The 25,468-nt window shown below is 48.0% G+C and overlaps 1 protein-coding gene across 5 annotated transcripts; it reads right to left on the reverse strand.

The window, feature by feature from the left end:
* Nucleotides 1-1,979: 1,979 nt before the first annotated feature.
* Nucleotides 1,980-24,914, reverse strand: MICALL2 (MICAL like 2). 5 transcript variants are annotated; one of them, XM_015876957.3, is made up of 17 exons: nucleotides 24,702-24,914; nucleotides 19,289-19,337; nucleotides 16,007-16,148; nucleotides 13,465-13,625; nucleotides 12,703-12,824; nucleotides 11,649-12,317; nucleotides 11,249-11,421; nucleotides 10,296-10,371; nucleotides 9,850-9,974; nucleotides 9,191-9,340; nucleotides 6,790-6,845; nucleotides 6,160-6,283; nucleotides 5,475-5,565; nucleotides 5,016-5,089; nucleotides 4,578-4,692; nucleotides 3,572-3,618; nucleotides 1,980-3,480 (listed from the first exon to the last, which is right to left on the reverse strand). In XM_015876957.3, exons 1-17 carry the CDS (start codon nucleotides 24,842-24,844, stop codon nucleotides 3,395-3,397), a joined length of 2,403 nt encoding a protein of 800 aa, XP_015732443.2. In that variant the 5' UTR covers nucleotides 24,845-24,914; the 3' UTR covers nucleotides 1,980-3,394. The 5 variants fall into 5 exon arrangements, 4 of the variants coding, with proteins under 4 accessions (XP_015732443.2, XP_015732442.2, XP_085370749.1 ...); XM_015876956.3 differs by having other exon boundaries at nucleotides 11,249-11,424; XM_085514623.1 differs by lacking the exon at nucleotides 9,191-9,340.
* Nucleotides 24,915-25,468: the final 554 nt, after the last annotated feature.

The following is a 25,468-nucleotide window of genomic DNA, read 5'->3' on the forward strand; positions in this document are numbered from 1 at the left end:
CTCATCTGAGGGCACACCAGCAGTCCTGATAACCTGTGCTTCGGACCAAACCTAATTCTCAAGGACACAAGGCCTTCCACATCAATGCTCCATCACTCCCTTCCCAACAGTGCTGGCCTCAGGCATCACCCTTCATCTAGAGGCCAAGGACAAGGGTGGCACCACCCAAGAATCACACGCAGTTGGGTTGGAAGGGACCTCAGACCATCCTATTCCCACCTCATTGCAATGGTTGCCAGCCACTAAATCAGACACAAACTGAGACTCAGATTTGCAGGTGGTTTTGGTCACTTTGAAAAGTATTGCCTGAAGCTCCTATTCAAAAGGCTCTTTTACATTTACAGACCCAACTGTGGCCAGCCCTGGCCGTTTAGCTCAGCAGCAGGGCTGCCCTCTGGCAGCTGGATGAACAGGAGGGCTCGCTGCTCTGTCTCAAGTTGATTTAAGGCATCCAAGGGCAGCCTATTACAGATCATCTTCTTCCTTGGTGGAGAGGGAGCTGATGAAAGCCAATTTCCCTTTGTACTCATCACGAATAATTTGGAGAATTCCCCTTGTTTACTCAGAACTGTTAATGATGCGTCAGAAATTACCTCTGAGATTGTAATTAAAGAAAACGGCAGAAGAGAGACACACACACACACACACACACGCACACACACACACACACAGAGCCTCGTCACAGCTTCATCTGCAAGTCAAGCAATGCTGGAGCAGGCAGTCACCTCCCCTGCATCATCTCAAGCCCAAAAAAGGACCCCCCCTCAGCTACCCTTAAATGGCAGAGACTCAGAAGTACAGCCCCCATATACCTCCAGTTCAGCTATGAACAAAGCAGCTGCAGCACTCCTGGGTATCCAGGAGCCAGGGAGGCCATGAACCCCAATAGGGAATGAGTAGGAAGCTCAACCCTCCTAAAAGTAGAGCAGCTGACCTAGGGGAGCAATTGAGCTTTCAGTCATTGCCAAAGTGCAGACACCCCCACATGAGTGCAGCAACTATCAGCCAGCCCCCTGCCAGCCTGACCTCGGGGCTCAGCATCTTTTGAGGTTTGAGTGGAACACAGCCAGCCCTCTTCCATGGAGACAGGAGAGGAATTTGATTCCTGTTTGATTGCAGGAAGGTGCTCAAATCGCCCAATTACTCAGGGATGATCACTGCGGGAGAAAGGCAGCAAGAGCTGGTTACCCAACTTCCCACTCAGTCCTGAGTAGTGAGTGCCTGTTTTCTAGCAGCAGCAGCTGGCCATCTCCAAACCCTATAGGAGGCTGTAAGGTTGTAACTTAAACACCCAGTAATCGCATTCCTGTGTAGCTCCAGTTCCTGCCTGCCTTCAAGATGAGTGAAGCTGAAGACAGAGGGCTTGCATGATGATTTTGCCACCCTCAAACTTGCATAGACTAAATTTCTTGAGGCTGAAGAATCTGAGCCTGAAAAGACAAAAGCAGAGTGAGAAGAACAGCCCAGGCTGAGACAGTCATCAAAGGAAGAGCTTCACAAAAAGAACAGTCCCTGTGGTCAGAATGCTCCCAAGCCCAGCTCATCCTCCTCCCTGGGTGAACACAGGCTAGCATGGAGCACACAGTGACAGTGATGAATCTGCAGCTCAGCCAGTCAGGCCAGCAGTATGGCTGTGTCAGGGTACTGCAAGGCTTGGGGATGTGTGTGATGTTAAAGCAGCAAGGGAGAAAATAAATGTACTTATCCATCTGGGAGCCAGGGGGAGCTGGGCATGTAAAGGAAGTCATGGAAGAAGCCCTTGGCTCTGCTGCTCTCCCAGGACCTGCAGCTGGTCTGTGAGCTCAGGGAGGGATGCTATTCCAACACAGGTGCACAGAGCAGGACCAGCTCTCCTGTGGGTCCCCTGCTACCACCAATGGCTCTGGACACCCTCATCCCCAGAGAGTGAGTCAGTGCTTGCGGCAAGCGGGACAACCCAAAGCCAGTATCCCATTCCTAAACTCACACCGACTCTGAGATGTGCACCAGCAGCTCTTTATTGGACAAAAACATAGGTAGGTACAGGGCATTCCACTGCATACATGCACTGTGGGCAGTGAGAAACCCCTTGGGTGCTGGGTACCTCACTGAGATCACCCTTTCGGTGCCCAGGGTGGGCTGCCTCGGATGGAGAGTCCCACTGCCACCTCGTGGGTGAGGGACGCATCGCCTCTGCTCTGCCAGCGGGCACAGCAGGCAGCAAACCCCCTCGCTGAAGAACAGGACACAGGGAAATCATGAAGCACCCTGGCATGGAGGGAGGAAGGAAGCACGGGGGAGTGCACACTTGAGCTAGGGGCATCATGAATTATTCTCACCCTTCCCTGCCAATCTCTATCCCAGCTTCCAAGGTTGACTGCACAGGCCGATGCCATGTAGGGCAGACGTCTGACTGCAGTCACTTTGGACTGAGTGTGGAGCAGGAAGACACACTGCCAGCAGCCCAGCGCCTACCTTGCACTGCTCCTTGTTGCCCTGGTTCTGAGGTGAACCATAGCAACCCCTAAGGGCACTGGATGTCCAGGCACAGAGACTCAGGAGATGAGTGCTTGTTCCACACAGAAAGCTGGTGGGTGAGATGAACCCAATTACGCCCTTCTGCTCCCTGTTAGCATAAGGCTGTTAAAAGAAAACTTGTGTTCGTCTTCAGCATGGTGGGCCACAAGCAATGAAAACCACACTTCCCTGTGCAGTGAGAGAAACAAGGAGTTAAAAATCTCCCCCATAGAGGGAATGAAGCAGTGAGCAGCCCTTCATGGCTCTGAGAAATCAGCCTACAGCAACTCCCACAAGGAGGTCTGGAAACAGCACTATCGCTGAAATGTCTCTGGGTCTAGGACATGCCAAACCACAGGTAACTCTGGTGTCTGCTTCCCCTGGCTTTGAGGGCTGAAACTCCAGTTTGCATGGGTGCAAATAAGGAGGAGGCCATTGATCTCTTGTGACACATAGTATCTCTCTTTCTGCCAAAGGGGATGCAGGGAGGGAGAAAGAACTGCCATTCTGGAAACCAACACAGTACCTGTGGCATAGCTCTGGCTGATAAGAGTGGGGCGCTGTGGGGTGACACACAGTGCCATGCTCCCTGATTCAGGCCTGTAACGACCTAAGCAATAGATGGGAAAACTCAGTTCTGTCCTTCTGAGCTGCCAACAAGGCTAAAGCCAGCTCTGAGTAGATTCAAAGAAGGAAAATCTTCTGGGGAAGGTGCATCTCACACCAGTAAGAGAGGACTCACACTGTCCCTTTGATCAGCAAACCTGCAGTTTCCACATCAGAGAGGAAAGAAGCCTCATCACCATCCTGCACAAGTCCAGGAAAGCAGCAGCAAGAAAAGAACATCCCTTTGACAGTCCTCCCTGCACCAGTGTGCAGAGTAACATCACTCCTGAATTTAACTCTTGTCTTTCTGCTTCCATATTTTGGACAAGCGGAACTTGTTCTTCTTCTTCTCTGACTCCTGGCCGCCAAGAGATCCATCTAGAGGAGAGGGAACAGATGTAAAGAACATTGAGACCCACAGCCCTAGTGTTATCCAGTGCTGCTCTTTAACAGCAGAAAGGGTCCTTACCCAACTTCCGGATCATGTCTGCCAGCATCTGGTCCTCCTCTTTCTCTCTGCAAATGAAGAGCGTGGCATTAGAAAACTACTCTGTCTCATGACAAGGTGGCAGACACTGCAAAACGTGTAGAATCACTGCTACTGTCACTTCAGAAGCAACCAACGCCCCAAGGTCAGGAAAAAAAAAACAGTTAAATTCCTAGACACAAGCAAATTACTTCTGTCCCACTTTAAAACAATAAAGAGTGTAGGGATTTCCAGATCAAAGAGGTCCATTGCTACAGCAGCCAGGCCCTCCCTCAGCTGGTATGAGAATCATCCTTGTTCACTGTGTTGTGAGGCAACACCACACCCTAGGAGATGAATAAAGGTTGGGACACCAGCATCCCATGGTGCTGCAGAGGCGCTCACATTACAGTCAAAAACACTCTGCTACTTCCTATGGCCTGGGCAAGGCCAGAGCCAAAAGCTGGGGCATTGCTGGAACCCTCAAGGTAGAGCTGCTGCCTGAAGGCAAAAAATGGAAGCTGCTCTCAGCAATAGGAGGCACACATCCAACTACTTGACATAGCAGCTTTCCTTTGAACTTGGAGAAGATCCAGCTTAGCACAACGCTTACAGCTGTTCCTTTGCTTTAGCAGACGAACACACACATAGCTTCATGCTCCCAGAGTCCTCATGGGGTTCCCATGCTGCTTCCACCTCCCCATCTCTAGCTTCTCTTTCTCTCTCCCCTGCCTTACACATTTTCATGGCCCTTGTCCTCAGAGCAGTATTTGCTTGAGAGAGCACTGAATATGACTGCAGACCTGGTCACAGTTTCTAACAGCTGCCAAGGAAGCAAAGGCAGCAGCATTTAAGACAAGATGGTTGGTGACAGGTCACCACCCACCTCTCATGGAGCAGGAGTATTGATAATAGCCGTTCATCCACCCCTGCAGTCTGGGCAGTGGAGCAAGTACAGAGCAGACCACTCCTTGTGCTGGCTCATCCCCTTCCACCCAAGGGCCCTCACCTGATTCTGTCTTCATCCAGGCACTCCACAATATTATTCCGATCATTGACTGTGTTCAAGTATGAATCCAGCAGCTCCTTTTCACGTTCCTTCTCTCTGAGTGTCTTCAGATTCTCTGCACAACACAAGAGAAGTCCATCTCATAGCTACAGGTCGGTACCTCCCCGCCATGGCTCTGCCTCCTCCCTGCTCCATCAAGTCCCTCTTGAAGGTCTGAATTCAATTACCCTCACTCTCAGGGGTAAATCCTACATCCCTCAGAAAAAGTGAGTAGGTTGGATCTTACAGAGAGCCTGCACCTGACAGCTCAGCCAGGAGAGTTTCCCAGAGAAGCTTTGATACCTGGAAAGCAGTCATTCAGATCTGAAGGACATCCTAGGACAAGGTGCAGAGAGTGCAGCAGGGACCAGCAAAACTCTCAGTACAGCTCATCCTCACCTGGCTTGTCCACGAGACGTCTCAGCTCCAGCTCAATGTTCCATTGCTGCTCCTCCAGATTCTGCTGTTTCATCCTGGAAAAGTCCATAGAAGTGATGAGTTACAACCCTCCACAACCCAGGTCTGGATTTTTCTCATGTCATGCTAAAGCTTCATCTCTGCATGGCTCACCACCTCAGCAGGAGTTGATGGACTGGGAGAAATTTGCCTCCATCACATCAGTAAGGTTTCCCTTCCCACAAGCTCATCACAGATACTGAGGGCTTGTCTATCCACTCAGTGCTCAAAGGCCCATAAGCTAATACCTCAGGATGCTGGCAGCTCTCTTCCAGCCCTTCTCATCCAACCAGCTAGCACATAATCTTGTGGCCTCCCACATTTCTTCTCCTTCACTGCTTACTACTTTACTTTACTAGGTAAAGAGTATGGAGAAACAGGTAAATTTTTGGTTCCGCTTACTTGTACATCAGCTCTGACTCCTGTCTCAGCAGCAGCTGTTTCTCATGGATCAGTTTGAACCAATCTACCATGAGGGCGTCCTCGGACTCATCTGTGAAGATGACAAAGAGTGAGATAATTCCAAAAGCTTCATCAGTTCAGTTCCTTCTGGCACTGGCACAAACATACAATCACTTGAAGGAGAGCCCAGAATAACTTGAGTGAGCCATAGGCAACCTCCAGTGAAAACAACTCATCTTTGGTACTCATCTGAGATACAAAGGAAAGGAAGCACACCACCCCCTGTAGACTCAAGGAAGCTGCTCACAGATACTCTGTCATAGGGCACCCTGTTCATTTTCCATGTGGCTGCCTTGCTTTGCCATTCTGAATCCACACAGAACTGGAGCCAATCTTGACAGTCAGTCTGGCTTGGTATTAAAAATCAAGATTAATAGCAGCCTTCCACTCCCCAGACTCCCTCTTTCTCAGCCAAATACACACAAGCTCAAACAATAGGTTAGGAAACAGCCCTAAATGGGTTCAAAATTCCCAAGGCTTTATCTTGCTCTACCAGCTACTCTTGGTAACTTGGTGTCTCATGTGTAGTATGAGCTTCTAGAAGCAGAGCCAAGAATGCCCAGGGGTAGGATGTGAGCCTCGCACCTCCCTACTGTAACAAAGCTGGCCCTCCCATTTCTTTTACCTCCTTCACAGCTACGCAGCTGCTTCTCCAGATCCACTCCTTTCAATTCCAGCACATCTAGCTGCTTCTCAATGTCACGTACCTTCTTCTGGATTTCCTCCTCAGGGAGGTAGTCTGGGTGCAGCTAGGAAAACAAATGTAGGAATGAATACAACTTAGTGCCCTCCAACTGCATCTTGAAGGCACAGCCCCAACAGAAATAGGAAACAACACAAAGAACAAAAGTGAAGAGCCATGCCGTGGAAGGGGCAAGTAAGCAGAGATGCAGAGCTGGCTGTTCACAATGCTGTGGTAGCCACTGAAACACTACAGCAGTATGCTACATACGCTGGATGATATCTACCCACACTTGTCAGTGCACAGGCATTCTCCCTCCTTTCTCTGCTGGAGCAGACTTCATCCACCCGAATTCTATTACTTATGGCTAAGTTTTGTTCCAGCCTCTACTGTCCCCTTGCACAGGAGATAACTGGCAATCTCTTCCGCTTATCTCTGTCCCAGAGCTATATAGTCTTGCCCTGGGAATTCAAATACATCTTCAAAAGAAGACAAATTGTATCATGACAAGCACATCAGCAGGATAACCAGCAACACCAGTCTGTGCCCATTACACCTGGTTCCCAGCCATACCTTGGTTGGTGACACTGCTTCAGTGCCCTGGATGCTTTTTGTAATGGAGGATTTAACTAGAAGGAAAAAACAAAAAGAGAGAAAAAGTAAGAAAGCCCACACCAAACTTTAAATAATTTTGTGCTGAGGGACAGTACCTATACCATGTCACAACAGGTCTCTTCCACCCAATAGAGGGCACTAACTCGAACTTGCTTTGGCAAGCCCTGACTAAGGTGAGAGACGTATCCTCAAGAAACATCGCAGCCTGATTTACTCCTTGCTGCTGGACACTCACACACTCCATGATCCCAGGGCACTGCTTTCCTCCTCAGGGTAAAGCAAAATACATCCCTTATTAAGCTTTGAAAGGATAGAAAAGATGCATTGGGTTACTGCCATTAGAAAAAACAAGCTATATTTTAAAATACCCCTCTAGTGCTCTTGTACAAATAAGTATCAGTAAATACTGATGAAAGAAAGATGGTCTAGGGGAACTTACCCTAGGCATCGGGAAACTAAGGTTCAGTTCCTTCCACAAAACACATCCTAGGTGAGAAGTCCCTCTGGCCCAGCTACAAAGCATTATTTAGGCCCTGGACACCTATTAAAATCAATCCTTAAGCAATGTGTGTTTGTTCCACTGTGCGTCAGCTTCCTCTACCCACCTGTGCTGCGAGGATAACTACAGGAGAGTGTGAGGTATTTGGATACCCAAGAGGCTGGGCTGGATAATTACCACAGAGAGAGAACAGAGCCATATGTGGATGATGTGATAGGAAGGAAAACTGCAGTATTAAAAGAGCAGAACTGTAGAAAGGCAGTGGAGGTGCAGCACACACAAGGAGAAACACAGGACAGACAGGCCAAGGAGCCTCCTGAGAGTCTCTCTCTACTGTGCTGACTGCTGCTGATGAGAAACTCGTGGAAGAGCTCAAGGACATCTTACAGATTGACCAGTCCTTGTTCTAAGCAGGCTTTCTTGAAGACTGCAAAGGAAGGAAAAGATGCTGGGTACTGAATTGTTGCATTGTCTCTACACTGTGCCCCCCCCAGGTTACTCTTCCCTCTTTCTTCATGAGAAAAGAATTGCTGGAAAGGAATTGCTTGTAAAATGACATTGCTGACCAACTCAAAGTCTGATATACCCTGATAACCTCAACTTCTACTCCCACAGGAAAAAAATCTTTTTCAATAGAAAACTATCTATGCCAAAGAAAACTAATGATCTATAGAGATGTTCATCTCTGTGAAACACAGAGATTAAGGGTAGGAACAGCCACTGACTGCTCATGGAGGCTCTCTGCTGAGGAAAAGATCTATACAGTGGAGCAACAAGTCCATCCTTAATCCTCATGCTGCCAAGGGACAGCAGCAATGGAGCAGCTTTTCAGATAGCAGACATGCACACATGAAAAACTGGGGGAAAACTGTCAGGCAAGTCATTCACAAGAGACTCTCCCCAGCAGCAATCACTAAGAAATGGGTTTAAAACAGCCTCTTTAGGTTAATGGCTCACTTCCTGGAAAAAGATTTACTGCTGAGCCTTGTGGAAGTGGAGGCATGCTGAATTTCCAAAACAGACAACGCAACTGGAGTTTCAGCACATCTCAGATGTCAGAGGTGAAGGCCAAAGACAGTGCTAACCAGCCAACAAATATGAACACATGAGACCACCAAGCCATGTGGAACCATCCTGCCTGCTCCAAGACAAAGATCAGTCAGAGCTGAACCCTGCTCTGAGGATCTTCTAGTCCAAATAGGTAAAACAGAGACAGACAGGGTAAGGAAAGGAGAACAAGCTGAGCACATAGAACAGCAACAAATATCATATGGAATGTTAGCTCCATGATGGCATTACAGTGAGCTATGTAAGAAAGAAAGCAGCAAGGACTACAGGGTAAAGGTATGAAGTAGCACTAATGTAAAACAAACAAGAGAAAGGAACTGGATTAAAAGCAAGGAAAAACTGGCCAGAACTGGCTGGGACATCTTTGAATGTTCCAGAAGCAGCAGCCCTGGCTACTTCCACAGTGGGTCCCACTAGCTGCAGTTTCTTGCTGACAGTTCTCTGCATTCCTTTCCTTTTCCAAAGTCGCTAATTTGGAGAGGAACAGAGACATCAACAAGATCCCAGTTTCTCAAATCAGAAGATGCTCCTCTTCATAGCTTTGAGTCTGGAGAATGACAGGGCAGTGACCCTGGAAAGTCCTTATTTTAATTTCTTCCCTTCCCACTGAATTCCTTGGCCTGGCTGGTTCCTTGCTAATAAAAAACTATTGCCACAAATTTTTCTCCCATGACAACAGTTACAGGCTTATGCAGAGAAAACTCTGGGACATGATTCCCACATTAACCACTGAGGTTGCCCCCCCAGAGTGCAGAGCAGAGAATGGCTTTAAGTAGGCAGAAGAGATCTTACATGTAACAGTGTTTTGGTTCAACTGGAGGCTGCCCTCCTTCTCCTTCTTGGCAGAAACCCCATGATCTTCCCAGTCTTGCTTTGAATTCTGAAAGCTCCTAAGAAGATCTGGGCTGGGGATCAACTTCTTACGGTTTCCACTGGAGGAAGCTGGATTAAGAAGCACAGACAGGTGTTGGGCAAGAAATTTCAAGCCTCACCTCACAAAAGTCCCTGTATTGCCCACAGCCTCTGGCATTTGCCACTAGCTGACATCATCTCTAGTCCTACCCCTCCTTTCTTGACAACACTGGGGCACAAGTCTGAAGAAAACAGGGAGAAATCACCAATCAGAAGACCACAGTATGAGAGAAAGGTGGAAGAGAAGAACAAAAGGTGAGCAAGTATCAACAAGATTTCTCACCATTATATACCTATGCAAGGCAGAATAAGTGAAATCTTGCTAACTGTCCTGCAGAAGAAGAGCACACTGGGAAGACAAAGACTCTCTCCTTGGGGAAGGACAGCTGTCCAAATAAAAGTAGAGCCAAAGCAGGTGGAGAGAACAAAAATTCCAGAAACCAAGGCACTGTCTTGACCACCATATTCCCTCACCCCCTCTCTGCACTGCAGTACTAATGCTTGTCCTCTGACCAGCAAAATGAAGGCAAAGCTTATACCCTTCGTACTGGACTCCTGCTTTGCTGACGGAACGACTAATGGAGCTGGCTTTTTCTCCTTCTCTGCTGGGTTCCCTGTTCCCACCTGTGAGTGATCAGTAGGCTTCTTAGAGCCAGCCTGGTCTCTGCAAAGAAGAAAGACAAAAAGTAGGAAACCATGCCTCTAACAGACCGGTCCATAATAAGATCTCTGGACATCCTGGGCTGGGATCTCCAGCCAGGATGGTCACACCCTTCTAACCAGAGTCCAGCAACTTGAAATGTGCTCTCCCTTCCTGGAAATGAAAGTCTTTGACTTTTCATTCAAATAGTTGAAAATAGAAGCATTAAAACACAAGGACTTATCCCTCCTACATGCACACAGACCTTCAGCATCAAACACAGCCTGCAGACATGGACAACCCCCTACAATTCTCACAGAGACCCACAGAGTCAAAGACACTCACTTGTTTGCCACAGGCTTCAACCGAGATCTCCACTCTGCAGGGCTCTCAGACTTGTCTTCATCAGCATTCACAGTTCCTAAATGAAGATACATGGCAAGATAATATCAGATTCAACAGAAAGATACAAGCCAGATCTGCATCTCAGAAGGAAGAGGCAGCATTTACCTGTATGCAAAGCTTATAATGTCTCTGGAGCAAACCAGTATCAATTCAAGAAGTTTAACATGGACAAATTCATATACAATAGGTTATAAAAAACCTTGGTGCTATTTTGCCTCTCTCAACTCAAATGCTCTAAAATCTATGCAGCTACAGAAACACAGTTACAGTGGAAACGAAGACATTTTTATCAGCAATACAACAAAATCAACTGAGATCTTAGAAAGCAAAACATGGAGGAGAAGAGGAAAGACCAAAAAACCCCACAACAACCACACAGAATCGCATCAGACTTCACAGAAATACTGCATTCAGCACTGTCCCCCTCACAAAACAAGCCATAAGGAAGTGGCTGAGACTCTTAAGTGCTCCCAAAACATCATTCCTTGGCCTACTGCTCAGTCACCATTGTGGAAGATCTGCTCAAAACAGACAAGGAGGCTTGGAAAGCCCCAGCTGCAGCTACAAAACCATCCTGAAGTTTTGGCAAAGTCTTCCATCTGGAAAGTCTATGTAAACCTCAGAAATGACCATGATCTCAACACACGATGACAGCTAATACAACTTCAAATACCTGGAGATCATCAGAGAAGAAAGAATTGCCATGCTAGAGGGAGCAATTGCACAGGGCAAATAGAAGCACGCCAATCCCCAGAAGGCAGTAAACCCTTATGTGGTAATACAGCAAGGAAGTAGAGGAGCTGCTGACAGATTCATTGCAATGGCCCAAGAGAAGGGTGCAAATTTAGCTTGCTGGGTCCAGGCAGAGCCGTATGCAAATCAGTCATTCTCACCTTTGAGGCCTTTTGACTCTGGCTTGTGCACAGATTCAACAGGTTTGCTAGTAGTCTGACTCCTGGGCAAAGGTTCTGTGATCTTTTCCTGTTTTGGTGCTGTGTAGCCTGTTTTGCTGGTCTGTAGTTTCGGAGTTGGACTCTGCGATTGGGAACTGGACGGAGAAACGTTGCTACTGCAGAAAAAGAATGATCTAATGAGATTTGAAAGTTTGTTCTCTTTGAAAGGGTAGGCCTTTGTTACTGAATGCCATTCCCAGAGACATGGATGAGTCATTTTATTTGTCTTTAAATACTCTCCAAAAAAGTAGTCAGGGAAAGGGAAGAAACACGCAGAGACTTTCCAAAGTTATTGCAAGGTCTTCTTGGGAATAAAGAAGGAAAGGGAAATAGTACCTACCTGCTAGATGCTGAAGAGCCAGTGGAACTGAGTCCTCCTGGCCTGCCTGGAGAGGTTTTTGATCCAGCTAAAGTTTGTATAATATGGTTACGTGCCTGATCCTTCTCAGTCTTCACTAAAGTGACCTCAGTAGCAGTTCTGCCAGAGGAAATTTTCCCAGAGCTGTGAGAAGGGCTGTGGTTTTTAGCATCAGAGGTTTTATTGCTGGAGGACTCTAATGACTGAAAAAACTTTTCACGGGCTTGCTGTGTTTTTGTGTTGGAGGTTGTCCAAAGAGGTCCTGATGTGGTACCTTCACGATGATCTGTTTTATTTCCCAGTGGGGTACCTTTGCAGTCACTTGATTTATTTACAGCTGATGATGACCATGGAGTATTTAGACTTCTGAGGCCAGAGCTTCCAGAAGATGGAACAGATGGCTTGGTTGAATTAGCAAGGCCTTCCTGGCTTGGTTTCTTCAACATCTGCTCCTGTTTCTTGGGTTCTGCTGCTTTCTGGAATGCTCTGGCACTAGTAGAGGCTGGGGTGCTCTCAGGTTTGTTCTGGGTGCTGCTGAGCCCAGAACTCTGGACACTGTCTGGCTGCTGGTGGCTGGTACAGATGAATGTACCGGGCTCAGGCCCGGCTTTGTAGCTTCCAGGAAGAAGCACATTCCAACACTGCCTGCACCTGTGGGTAAGAAAGAGTCAGAACACATCCTTCAGAGAACAAGAAGGTCACTGATACAGCTGAGTGTGCAGGCACAATTTCACTGCCAGCACAATGAGGGCAAAGTCACCACAATGGCAGTGAGCATGCTCCTGTGTGCATGTTTGTATGGCACCAAAACAGGAGCTGCCAATTACAAATGGCCTGAAGCAGGAAAGGTGTGGCTGAAAAACAAACTGTGCAGAGTTCCCCTATGCACAGGTCAAGATAAGGCCCAGGCTGCCTCCACTCTGACGGAAATGTTTTCCCGGCTCTCTCAATGCCTCACATCTCTCCCTCCAGCCCTAAAGGAACAGGACTGCCCCACAGAAACCCACAGCTGTGCCCCCACTTCAAAGAGCCATACCTGAAGCAATTCCTGTGATAGAGCTTCCCATCAACCAAGTGACGCTGTACCAGGTGGACGTGATTCCCACAGATACCACAGCAGCTACTACGGATATTCCCACTCTCTGTCAGGACACCCTTCTGTAGGAAGAAGCAGTCATGAGCAGGCAGCACTCACATACACCTGAGAATCTCCCATAAAATCAAGTGTTTGACAACAGTCAGTTGCTGGGACAGAGAAGGGATACAAGCAAAATCCTTGCTCTGGCTAACCACTATTTTATACAACGTGGAACCAGGTTGTTCAGTTTGCATGTAGGAAACTGAAGTTCAAAGGTCTCTGAATTTAAATGGCTGGAAAATGTCTTTAGTAAGAGAGAAGCTTCCTTTCTTCCACTCTGACTGCATCTCTGAAACTGTCTCTAAGAAATTAATCAACATTTTCTAGACAAAAACAACAAAACCCAACAAAAAACCCAAACCCACAAACAACTTTTGTTAGAAATCCCCATTCTCATGGTCTATTGGCTAGAAACAACAAAACTGTGTCCTAAGACACCCATCTCCTATTCACCACTAGATGATTCACAGCTGGCTGATGTCTTCCCAATGACTCCCACCTGAATATGCGCAGTATCCAGACCTCTGGATTAAATCCTCCACAATGAGCAGAAAGTTTAGAGACTGAGTAGAGTACTGACAACTAGCTGCCTTGAAATAGCATAATACTCCCAAGTTCATTGAACAGATTAAAGACAGAAAGAATAACTCAAAATCTTACTGTGGTGACTGGGGAGGCTTCTTTTGGTTTAGCTTTGGCTGGTGGGTGTGCAGGAGGCAGTTTTGGAGATGCTGGATTAGGAGGCTCTGGAACAGCTTTCTTCCCAGCAGGCTGCTCCTGAAGTTCAGAGGAAGAACGCTTGATTCCAGCCATGCCTCCAACTGGAAGAAAGGAAAGAGGGAAGATTTAAAAGGAACATAAGAAAACCTATGAACCTAGGAGTTATCTACAGTAGAAGAGCCAGACGTGCCTGATGGATAACCTGCAAATGCCATACAAAGAGACACGTGCTTTCTTCATAAACAGTTCTGCAGAGGAACAAGAGACAAGAGGCAAAAAGTAAGCTTTATCAACACTTGCAGGAATAATTTGGCAGAATAAACTGCTTTTTTTTTTTTTTTTTTCCTTCTGAGAGAAATTCCATAGAAAATATAAAACACTGTCCTTTGACAGTGTGAACAAGACCTGTTTGTTCCCATGTTTGAACCTGGCTCACAGTTTGGTTGCATTTAATCATCACCAAAGCAGGCCCTGCTGTTACCCATCACAACTAAAGCAGCAAAGTACAAAGGGTTTATTTCATTCAAGTTGCTGCACTCCAGTCTTCCCACACATCCTCAGCCCTCACTGCTGTGTGTGTCCAACCCACATCCTACCTGGGGCACTCACTGAACAGACAGACTTGTCAGACACAGAAGTGACCTCTAAATATGGCTAATTCTGCATCAACAGAGACTAGGATGCGTCATGGCCATGCTGATGCAGAAACCAACATGACTTGCCACAAAAAGCCTGCAAATGCCCAATCCTTTCTTCACTGCAACCCCTCTAAATTCACAAACAAGCTGAGGACACAGAATCACCAATACACTTCAGTAATAAGCCCAGCACAAATTCCCCATGACCTGGGAAATGCAGGTAGACTTCCTAGGGAAGTAAGGTTTCATGCACAGCTCTGACAGACAAGACTCCTCATTTGTCTCGCCGAGATGTTATTTTTATGCCACTTCCTATTCCGAATGTCACTGCATTCCTTGTGGGAACTCAGCAGTTATCTGAGCCACAGCTTTGCTTTAAGAGCAATCAACTTAATGACCACTCATCTCAAAAGAGATTATAACCTTCCCAGTGAATACAAGGGGAGTCTGGGCAGGCTGAAGGGAACAGAAAGGAAGCCCAGTTCTCAGTTGTCCAGATAAAAACCAATAGCTTTTCTAACATAGAGCCAAATTGGACTGGTGACACCAGACCCATGTTGGACTTAGCTTGTGTTCTCACTGCCTGCTTGTTCCACACATACAGAGCTCCCAAAGCTATGGCACAAAGGCGTATGGCTTCAGTTCAACTCTTCTGTAAATGTCTCACCTCAATAAAATATTGGCTGCTCACCCTTTCTGACCTGCATCTTGCTTATTTCATGGTCCTGCCTGAACCCAATCAGAGGGCAAAGCTATAGTATTAGGAGCCTGCTTAGTGTCAGAGGGCACATTCCTGGCTGGGCTCATTTTCAGACACACACTTTCACCCCAGCAACAGGAATGCAACCAGAGCAGTTTGTAAGACACTAGAGAGTATAAAAATGCGCTGTGCTTGACGACGTGGTAGGCAAGATGCTGGGAGGGAGGGAGTAAAGACCCCAAACTGACCCAGATTCCCACAACTTGGCACAAACAGGATGGAATTTGTTTCAGCATGATTTCAAAACATGAAATAAAAAATGAAGGGGGGAAGGGAAGAGCTTGTGGAGGGAAAGAGAAAGCCTGCTTAATTGCATGAAAACATGGAGGAGAGAGAAGAGCTTACATACAAAAGAGAGCTCTCAAGAGTGAATTATACTTTCTAAGATGTAGGATGTTTTCAGTATTTCTCTCCTCCATCTAGACTCACCTTAACCAGTTAGGTCATTCATGTTCTTATATAAAGCTCACGCTTAAAGCCAAATATAAACCAAGCCTACAATAGCATTCCTGTGAGCCCAGATAAACTCTCCAGTACATGGATACAATGCCTTGGCAGCTCTGTGGCCTGTTTTATGCTTGAAAGAATTGCTACCACAATTATGCCAGTTGAGGGAATCGTTTTTTTCTGTCTCCTACACCAGTCTGCTCTGCTATACAGTCTCTACTGTGGATGCTGTTTTGTTGGCAGAAACTCACAGACAGGCTCAGCATTGTTAGACTCCATGTTCTTTCCAGCGTGGCAAGGACTAGAGTGGTGATGGAGCTGCTCAAGAAAGGAAAGTTGTGGTGTAGATCATGGAGTTGAACTTTCTGTGCTCCTATGTGGCTATACTATAAGAAATTTTAGATCATATTCTAAGTTTTAAAGCACGAGTTTTGAAGATGAAGCACATCTCTGTGCCTTTCCAAAAGCACCGTGCTGCTCCAATGAGTAAAGAAGTCGGATCCCCCCACTGAAACAGTTGTGGTACCAAAATACTTCTGACTGGTCTGTTTTGCCTTTCTAAGTTTGTTAGGAGGCAAGGAAAAACACAAAATTAATCCCCAATCCTGCCCACCCCTACATGGTATATGGTACTTACTAGGAGAACGTCCATGGAAGTAGTTATAATACTGGGAAACGTAGGTAATGATGCTCAGCCTGTCTGGTACCCTCAGAGCAACCATATCCTCTGCATCCAGCAAGGCTGGGATCCCCAGCTGCTCTGATGCCACTTGAAATGCCTAGGGAGAGAAGAAAACAAGGAAGTGGGGGGTCTTATCCAGCCCAGACAGCAGAGCTGCTCTGCATCAAGAGAAACTGCACGGCAGACAGCCTCATTCAAGTAATAACTCTACTGGGGAACAGCTGCATCAGTTTAACTCCTACATTGTACGGCCGTTACAGGAACCAACAGAGTCGTGGCTTCCAGCCACCGCGTTGAGAAATTCAGGAAAGGAGCCAAAAATCTGGCCTGGCAAGCTGGCCGTAACTCACTGCACAGGAACTCACCTGGGCTTCCCCTGCTCTTCCTCCAGCCTGCTTCTGTCTGGATGTGCACAGCTGCAGAGTGAGGCCTGGCAGAAGGGCCTGTGTCAGTCCAGGCTGGCAGACGCGCAGCCAGGCTTCCAGCCCAACCTGGGGTGCTCTCCAATTAGCGGTGAGCTGGTAGGTGTTTGCAGGCAGCTTTCTATCTCTGAGTGCTGCACAAATGTTAACACTTCCTGCTAACACATGCTTTTCCTCATTTAAAAATAGGAAGATCTGTTTTTGGGAAGGAAACCATTTCTCCCAGACTAGAGAGTGGGAACAGAAGAATAAAGAAGGATTCCTGATACCTCGCTCCCTCCCAGCTTAACCATTTCCATGCTGACATAGCATGTACTGGGGGCAAATACTCTTCACTGTGATCAGAAACTGCAGGATCAAAGACAGACAAAGGACAGAAAAGCTATTTTGTTTTGCCACTGAATTAGAGCCTTTAGTAGAGGACACACACACACAAAGCAACATCCCTAAAGCAATGGTGCCTTTGCCTTATTCGCCATAGGTCTTTTGTTAGAGACCTTCTCCAGTCCTCTTCCATCCTGACTTATGAAAGAAAATCCTTCCACCCCCCCTTTGGTGCACTCCTTTTAATATGACAATAGAGAAAAGGGCAGCAGCACCTGCAGGAGCAGAGGCACAAAGAAGGGGACTGCTGAAACCCACATTGAAATAGTTAAAGCAAGACTTGAACATATTAAACCCCTCCGCATCTGACCTCTGGCACAGACACACAACAGAGTTGGTGTACACGCCAACAACTCCCACTTAGAAGAAACAAACAGCTACTATTATTTAGCAAGATAATTACTGTTTTCTTCCATTGGGTATCCCAGCAAAAATGTAACTAGGCTGACATTAAGCGTGCTTTCAGCCAGTCACCTCCGGCTGCATCATCCCGGCTGCCAGCCCAGCCTGGCACTTGCTTGTCTTGTAACCTGGTACTTAATATATTCCTTGGAACACTTCCTATCAGGTTGGCTGCCCGACAACTTTGACCAGTGGGGTTTTCCAGTTCCTGGGAACTGCTCTTGTCTGGAGATCTAACATGCCTGCCATCCAGCACAGCCCAGTTGCTTTGCTCTACCTCTCATACCAGGCTTGCCTATAAAGAAGCAATGTTTTTCACCAGTGTAGCTCCAAGGTCATACAGAAGAGGCAAGCACCACTGCTTCCACTTCACAAAGACCAGAGAGGATAATACTTGAAGCCATCTGAGTAGGTCAGCCACAGCTTTCCTCTGCTGCATGCACTGCACCATGCCACCATTCATCAGCACTGAAGAAACTGGATGCCAAGTCTCTAGAAACCTTTCTCACATTTATGTATGAGAAAAAAGCCTCTAACAGTAATTTCTTTCTTTCTTTCTTTTTTGGCACTTGAGGAGTGACACATTCTTTCTTGGCAAAATGACATCATAGGACAAGTTGCAGCCTGGACAAGATATTTTTTTGTTGACTAATTGGGCCCTTAAGAAGAAGATACTGAACAACGTGGCGTGAAGGAAGGTCTGAACAATAGCAGAGGAAAAGTGCTGAGAGAAATCAGAATGCTCACATCCCAAGGAGACAAGCCCAGGAACACAGTGCTGTGGGGAGATGGAAGGGAAATCTCACTCAGGTGCCAGGCCAGCAGGAGTCCAGCAGTGTAAGGGTAACACAAACTAGTCATTCTCCAGCAGAATGAGGGGGAAAAAAAGCAAAATAAAGGGCATAAAGCAAGAGATGGAGGAAAGACAGTCTAAGAAACATAGTCTGACTTAAGGAGTTTAGCAACTGTTTTTTATGAGAGGCACAAAGGAGCTTTTCATTAGGAAAAGCAGCAGAGGTCAGTTGTACAGCTCATTTCCCAGAGAAAAAACAAAGTCACCAGCAGAACAGACACCATCAGCCAGGCGTGGGGAAGGAGCAGCACTCGGGGCTCACAGCACTCAGTCCAGGACAAAGAGGCCCTCATGCCTCCCAAATACCAAAACAACAACAGCAAAAGCAGTCTGAACCTCACCTAGAGGAGAAAAATGTGCAGGACTGAACCCGAGTCTGAACACAACTGCTGAACCTGACCAGGGCTGAAAGGAAGCCGAAGCAAAGGAGTGCACACAAGGCACACAATGCACTGCTCTTAGCTCTCCTGGAATCAAAGACCACCTCAGACAGCTCACTGTGTCAGAAGATATTACTGCTCCAGTTCAGACAGGAGGAAGCTGCAGCAGTTCCTTTACTGCCCGAGCTCTGGCCAAGCAGCCACGAAGCTGTGTGGAGCGATGCCAAGATAAGTGTTTTAATCTACTGTTTCTATTCTTGCAAGGGGGAGAGAGAGAGAGAAGGAAAATCCTTTCATAGAGTACAAAGTTTATGTTCAAACTTAGTGCAGGAGTGGGTTGGCCTGTCCAGTTTTTTTTCTGAAGAGAACAAGAGAAACTGAAAACCCATCCTAGAGTGATGTGGGAAGATGAGAAGTTAGGACTTCTACACCTTGCAGAAGTAATGTCCTGTGCTAGAAGCAAGAAGTGGGGGAACCCCTTACCTTCCTTTCTTGCACCACCTCCTGCTCTATCCTTCATCATATACACAACATGTCCACATCTCTGTTCTGACCTCCACCATCTGCAGCCAACTCCAGCCAGGCAGAGGGATGGGAGAAAGCAAGTTCACTGCCTGGGGCCAGTTGTCTACTCCTTCTCCTTGTCAACAGCAATTCTTTCAACGTCATTTCCCCAAAGCCTCAGTTATCAAACCACCTCCCCTTCTTTTGCTATTCCCACTACTGAGGTCTGGTCAGGTTAGGACATGAGAACGTCAACCACTTTACCAAAAGTGAAGTGTTGAAAATCACTTACCAACTTGTTGTTCTCGTACACATTTTCCTTGCTGAGAGAATTGAAGTTTCTGAAACACAGAAAGAAAAATCTCAGGCTGGTGACATAGAGCAAGCAGTCTGAACAAGCTTCCAGCTTCTCAAACCTCTCTGAGCCTCAATCGCATGGAGGACAGAGCCCCTTATCCCACTCTTCCTTCCCAGAGATGCAGCAGAGAGAGCAGTGTGGCAGATCCCCATATGAGCCTGCAGACAGCCACAGATCTGCTGCACCTCCTGAGGCAGGGGTGGGCAGGAGACCCAGCAGGCACAGCCATCTGCCCATGGGCAGCACAACACATTTTTGGCACAGCTAACCTTGCAGGGCTGACTTCCTCAGCCTCCTGCAGACAGGACATGCCGATGCCCTGCAGATTGAGGGGGGTTGCTGAAACAGCCAGCAGCAAATTCTAACTCATGCTTTTGATTTGTTTGTTCTTTATTTTCCCCCACAGAAAGCCTTGCCTCTTTCTCACCCCAAGAGGATAAACTCATGGCTGCCAGCCAGACTTGCAACACTCTTTCCCTGGAAATACTTTCCAAGCAGACACATTCAAACTTCCTCCTGTTTGTCTCCCCACAGATTGACCTCACACACTGGAGAAGAGCTGGGCACCTCCAGCGCTGCATCTCAGACTCCTTCAATGTGTTCATGTCCTCTGATCTCAGATGCTGCTGGTTCCACCAGTACACAAGTTCTGGCTTCAAATCCTCTTTCCTCCTCCAATACCAACTGTCTGCATGACAAATATGTTTGCCACAACACAATCCTGCAATTGGTTACACCAAATCTAGCTCTCCGTCACCTCTGATTTGTAATCATAACCAATAACCAGAAAGGAAGAGACAATTACTGTCTGCAATTAGGAGCCAAAGTCAACAGTCCTCCTTCCATTCCATTGGCCCTGGGCATCACCTCCCTTTTCCTGTCTCCCCCACTTGCTCTCCGGTCTCATACAGGTGCCACCAGGCAATGTCAGGAACTTGAAAACAGTGACCTGGAAGGACATAGCAGAGAACACAAGCAGCCTGTGCCTTGGAAGCACAGCCCACACTCTGGGCTCTTTTTCACTCACAGCAGAGCATGTCCCTTTCTTAAGAAATGATCACCATCAGCTTGTTTTAAACTGATCATGACTGCTAACCCTGGGGCTACATACTGACTTCTGGAAGGCAGCCCCGCTTCCAACACTGCTTCCTCCTGCTGGGCAATGCACAAGGTCAGCTCGCTTCCAATAATCCAGTTTCACTTTACAATCCTTGCACTTGTTGGCACAAGGCTGAGTGCAAGGCTTTTATCAGCAAGGAAACTCTCACCGACAAACAAGTGCTACACCATCAACTTTGCACGTTTGTATCCAGTCTTTCTGTAATTGATGCTGCTTCACCCCTGCTGGCCTCACCTCCAGAAGAGTGCGAGTAGCAGTGCTAAAGCCAGGGCAGAGCCGGCTCACAGCAATCTATTCATGAGGCAAACACATGATCCGAAGCACAGCAGGGGAACTTTTTCCACTAGTTGTAACAGCAAGGAGCAAGCCAGGTGCTTTATCTACTTCATACAGAAAGTGGAGCATTATACTGTAAAGGCAGCACCTACAAATCTCACGCACAGCCCAGGATACCTCCCCTGTTTCCCACATTGGAGGCTGTTATGCTGGATAAGGAAAGAATGAACAGGAAGCAGCAGAGCAGACCCAGAGGTCAGACTCCCCCAAGAAGCACATAAAGACAAGGCACATCCCAGCTTTAAATCACACACTCTTATTCTGTGCAAAAGCAAAGGGACTTGCAGAGGTTTTCCTCCAAGCACGATCCTGCCACGAGACTTCCCGTGCCTGTGCTAATGGATGAAAATAACTACAAAACAAAAAGTTTCACGGAGACAATAGATACAATCACTCTGTTTTATGTCAGGCAAGAAAATCAGCTTTTTAAAGAGCCAGCTGAAGGAAGTACTGGAGCTCTCTGCCTCACTGCCGGTTCCGCTGCCAATGAAGCCTCTACAGCACCAACATCCTGAGCACAGGAAAACACCTGCAAGACAGCAAGGAGCTGCCACTTGCTCAGCCATGCAAAGGTGTAACACAGCACCAAGGGAGGAGGGGATGGCAGGACCGGGAGCTGAGCACACAGCTGAGGGCTGGAAACACAATGCCACAATGGGTCCTGGCTCTGCTCTGCATCAGCACATCAAAATGCAGACATGGGACATGCCTGAAGGAGATCCGTGCCAGCTCAGTGATAGCAATGACCTATTTATTGCCAGCCTGTGGCTCTCACACCTTGCTGAACGCTGTTTGCAATAGGATTGTTTGTTCAGCTTCCCACTTGGGCGGAACAGAACAGGGACCTAAAGACATGGATCTCTGATGGTGAACATTTGAAACCCCCTCCTGCTCCCCAAGGAGGGTGCAAACAACCAGGTCCTTTGGTCATTTCAAGAACCTCGTGCCCTCACAGCTTCTCTGCTTCCCTGGCTATTTGGGTGAACAGTTTGCATAGAGTATTTCTTCTGGAAGCTGATCTCGCTGGCGCAACCCCTATCTTGGAATATCAAAGCTCTCCAGACCAATGTAATCCTAAGAAAGCAAAGCTAATACAAAGAGAGAAGTGGGAGTTCTCCGCTGAGGAAACACAGGCAACTGAATTAATTGGAAGAGGTGAGAAACATAAACCTGACCCAGGAGAGCGCCTCCAGTGCTGGAAATAAATCAGAGTGGAGTTCACCAGCAAAGGAATAGAAGTTGAGATTTTAGCTCTCCAGAAAGTCCATTTCTTAGCAAAAAGTGGCCAAAAATCTCTGTGACCACCCACTGCATGCTCACAAAGTCCTCTGCAATTACATGTGCTTCCTCTGTGCTGATGCTTTGCACACTCAGAGCCTTCACCTTGGAGCACACCAAGTAGGAAAAGTCCAGAGGCTATCAACTGCCTGGCCACATTGGCAGCTCACAGCCTCATCCTGCCTGGCTGAGCTGACAGCGACCCAGAAAATGCTGCTGGAGGAACGGGTGCACACAGCTGCTCTGTTCTGGCCACCAAACATGCATGCCCAAGTGCACAGCTGTCAAGGGGAATTTCACAACCATCCCATTCCCAGAACGCTGCCAGCACTCTGGGAACAAGCAGGATCCAGGATGAAGAAGCTTAATCAAAACCTTTATTCAACATCTGGCATCAATAACAGAGAGAGTGTGGGCGTCTCCCCTGCTGCTTTTAACTCACTTATCGGATGGGGAGCAGAGAAACCTCCAGCCAGAGCTGGCTGCAGAGCAGGGCACACCACTGTGAGGCTGTGCTCCCTCTGACCACAGGGACTTCAGTGCTCTGCCACCATCCCAGAATGGGCTCACACCCATGGCTGGGTACCACACACACTTCAGCTGGGATGAAGGAGAAACGGATTTCCATGGTAATTCAGTGTGTGCCTCTGCTCCCACAGAGATCAGCCTGTCTGTGCATCCCTGGGTGAGTGGGAAGTGAATTGGAAATGGGTTTCTTATTTTACACAGCCTGCCCTGCTCACTGATAACACACACAGAACTGGTTAAGTCTGAGAGGAGTTATCATGTTGTCCGTATGTTTCCTGGCAAGAAAACAAGAACAGGGAAGAGCCCTGCACCAACCTGCCCTCTGACCCACGGAATCCACAAGAGAAGCACATGATTATTACCACAATTTGTAATTGCTTCAAGTTTTCCTATGAACTCCTCAGGCTCTTTCAAGGAGAAATCACCTCTCCATATCATGCACTCTTCAGCCCAGGAATGTAAACCAAGACGGAAAACACACTGTTACAAAACTGCTGCTGTGACTGAATCATGTCCTGCAAGCAATTTATATACAAGGGCTGCAGCAAACACACCGCCACTGCTAACACCAGTTACTCAATTCTGGTTTTCTTTTCAGTGTGATGTGTTTAATCCTCAGCTTTTCTAAGAACAAGAGGAAGAGCTCAGGATAAACCAGTTTGAGCCCCCAGGAAGCAAAAATCACAGCCACACGTACACCCAGCTGCCAAACTGCCACAAGGGCTTTTAGAGATTCACAAGGAAGCTGCACGAATACTCAGCCCTGGGAGCTGAGGAACACGTGACGGCCTGAAATGACGACTATTTGAAAGTATAATTTACTTGCAGCAGGACTTTGTCCAGGCAAGGGTATACCTGGTGATTTCCTACATTGCACCACTGACGCTGAGGAGGGAAGTCATACCGAAAGTTTCTCTCACTTTCACCCCCGGGCAGCCTTGTTGAGCTGGTCCAAGTCAAAAAGGGTTTTTGCAAAGTCCTGTAGGATTTCCAGCACAAGATAAGTTCAGCAGGAACAAAGATGCTGCAGGGATCCTTTCCCCTCTCCAACACAGAAATATTTACTTTACATACATCTATCCACAACCCCAGCACACACTTCTAGGACTGTAACAACCCACTAGAGGGGTCCCAGTTCCCAGATGCTGAGCCCTGCTCACACTCACACTCCAGATGGGCTGGCAGCAGAGCTGGCCAGGAAGCAGCCCCAGGCTGTCCATGAGCACCCCCCATCACGTCAGCCTTTCTGCTCTGATATTTCCTACCTTTGGGACTGTGAATGAATGGAAGGAAGGGAAATATTTGGAGCCACGTGGATGTGACAGCACATCAGGAAGCCACACACAGCAACACCATGGTGACAGCCCAAGCATGAAGTAATAGTTCCTGCTGCTCTCAAGGCTGCTCCGGCCCTTTCTAAGTTTCAAAGCTATGGAGAGGAGTGAGTACTAAACGACAGCTTGTCCTTGGGCTTCCATCAGCACTGAGACACCTATAAAGGATCTCTACACATAAAGAGGTGCCGGGCTGCATTGGGAAACCAAGGGAAGGCAGAACTCAAGAAACAACCGGAAAACTCCAGTAAAGAACACACACCCCATCAGCCACGTCTCACTGGGAATGACCTAATGCTTAAACCAACACACCTGGCCTGTGCTATTCCACTGCCTGTTCCCTCCTCAATCCCCCACAACAAAGTGTAACGAGCCCAGAATTCCTTCTAAAAAAGACCAAACCTAGGACAATCCCTAGTTAATTTTCAGTTTCCTTTAACAATTCTCATAGCCGGGCGTTACGTTTGGGGCAGGGGCAGGTCAAAAACCACGGGATGACAGCAAAGAAAGAAGCAAAGGGGCAGAACCGTGCACGGGAACGCAGCGATAGCGCTGCAATGTACGGGATGGGAGGACGCACCGCCCCACCAACACAGACAGCGATGAATGAAACCCCAAAGCGATGCCTGAAAGATGTTGTGGAGGTTGATCTGACAGCCACAGCTCCCTGCAGGAGGAGGGAAGGAGGGAAAGCAGACTCAACATCGGAGCTAACGGAGCGGCTGAGGGGCCGGGCTGTGCCGGTACTCACATGAGGTCGGGTCGGTGGCGGTGCAGGATGGCGCAGAACGCCAACCCGTCGCGGAACGAGGTGGTCATGTTGGTGATGCTGACATCTCGGTAACCCTCGCATTGCTGCTTGCACCACAGCTGCAGGTTCTGGATGGCAGCCATAGCGCAGCCCCGGGCCGTGCCGCCTGCGGGAGCCGCGGGCGTGAGGCGGACGGAGGGAGGAGGAGGCGGGGAAAGGGGCGGGAGCCGGCGGTACCTCACGGCCGCCCACAGCCGGGCCCGCCTCAGCCGCTGTGCGGGGCAGACGGATAAGGGCAGTTCTGTTACACTCATAGCGTTTTCATGTGGTGTCAGGGCCGAGCAGGCCGCCCGTCTGGTACCGGTTTACGCACGGCCTCGCTGTGTGGAGAGAACGCGGGCAGATGGGCCGGAATCCGCACTGTGTGAAACCAATGGGCGGACATAGCGGGGGCTGGAGCTGCAGCTCAGGAACATCCCGGCCATAGGATGGTTCAGACTAAAAGAGGGCAGCTATAGCAGTGTATAAGGAAAACGTTTTAAGAGCCGTGAGGCGGTGGGACGGGGCGCACAGAGCAGTTAGTGCCCCATCCCTTCACACACCCGAGCTCAAGGAACAGATTTCAATACCTGAAGGGAACTTACTCCCAGGAGGGGAGGAAACTCTCCAAAAGGGCTGACAATAGCAGGACACGGGGAAATGGTTTTAAGTTAAAAGAGGGAAGATTTAGGTTGGATGTTAGGGGGAAGTTCTTCACTAGGAGAGTG

This window comes from Coturnix japonica, chromosome 13, assembly GCF_054131305.1.
Source record: "Coturnix japonica strain WE chromosome 13, WE-NBRP24, whole genome shotgun sequence".
Taxonomy (NCBI): domain Eukaryota; kingdom Metazoa; phylum Chordata; class Aves; order Galliformes; family Phasianidae; genus Coturnix; species Coturnix japonica.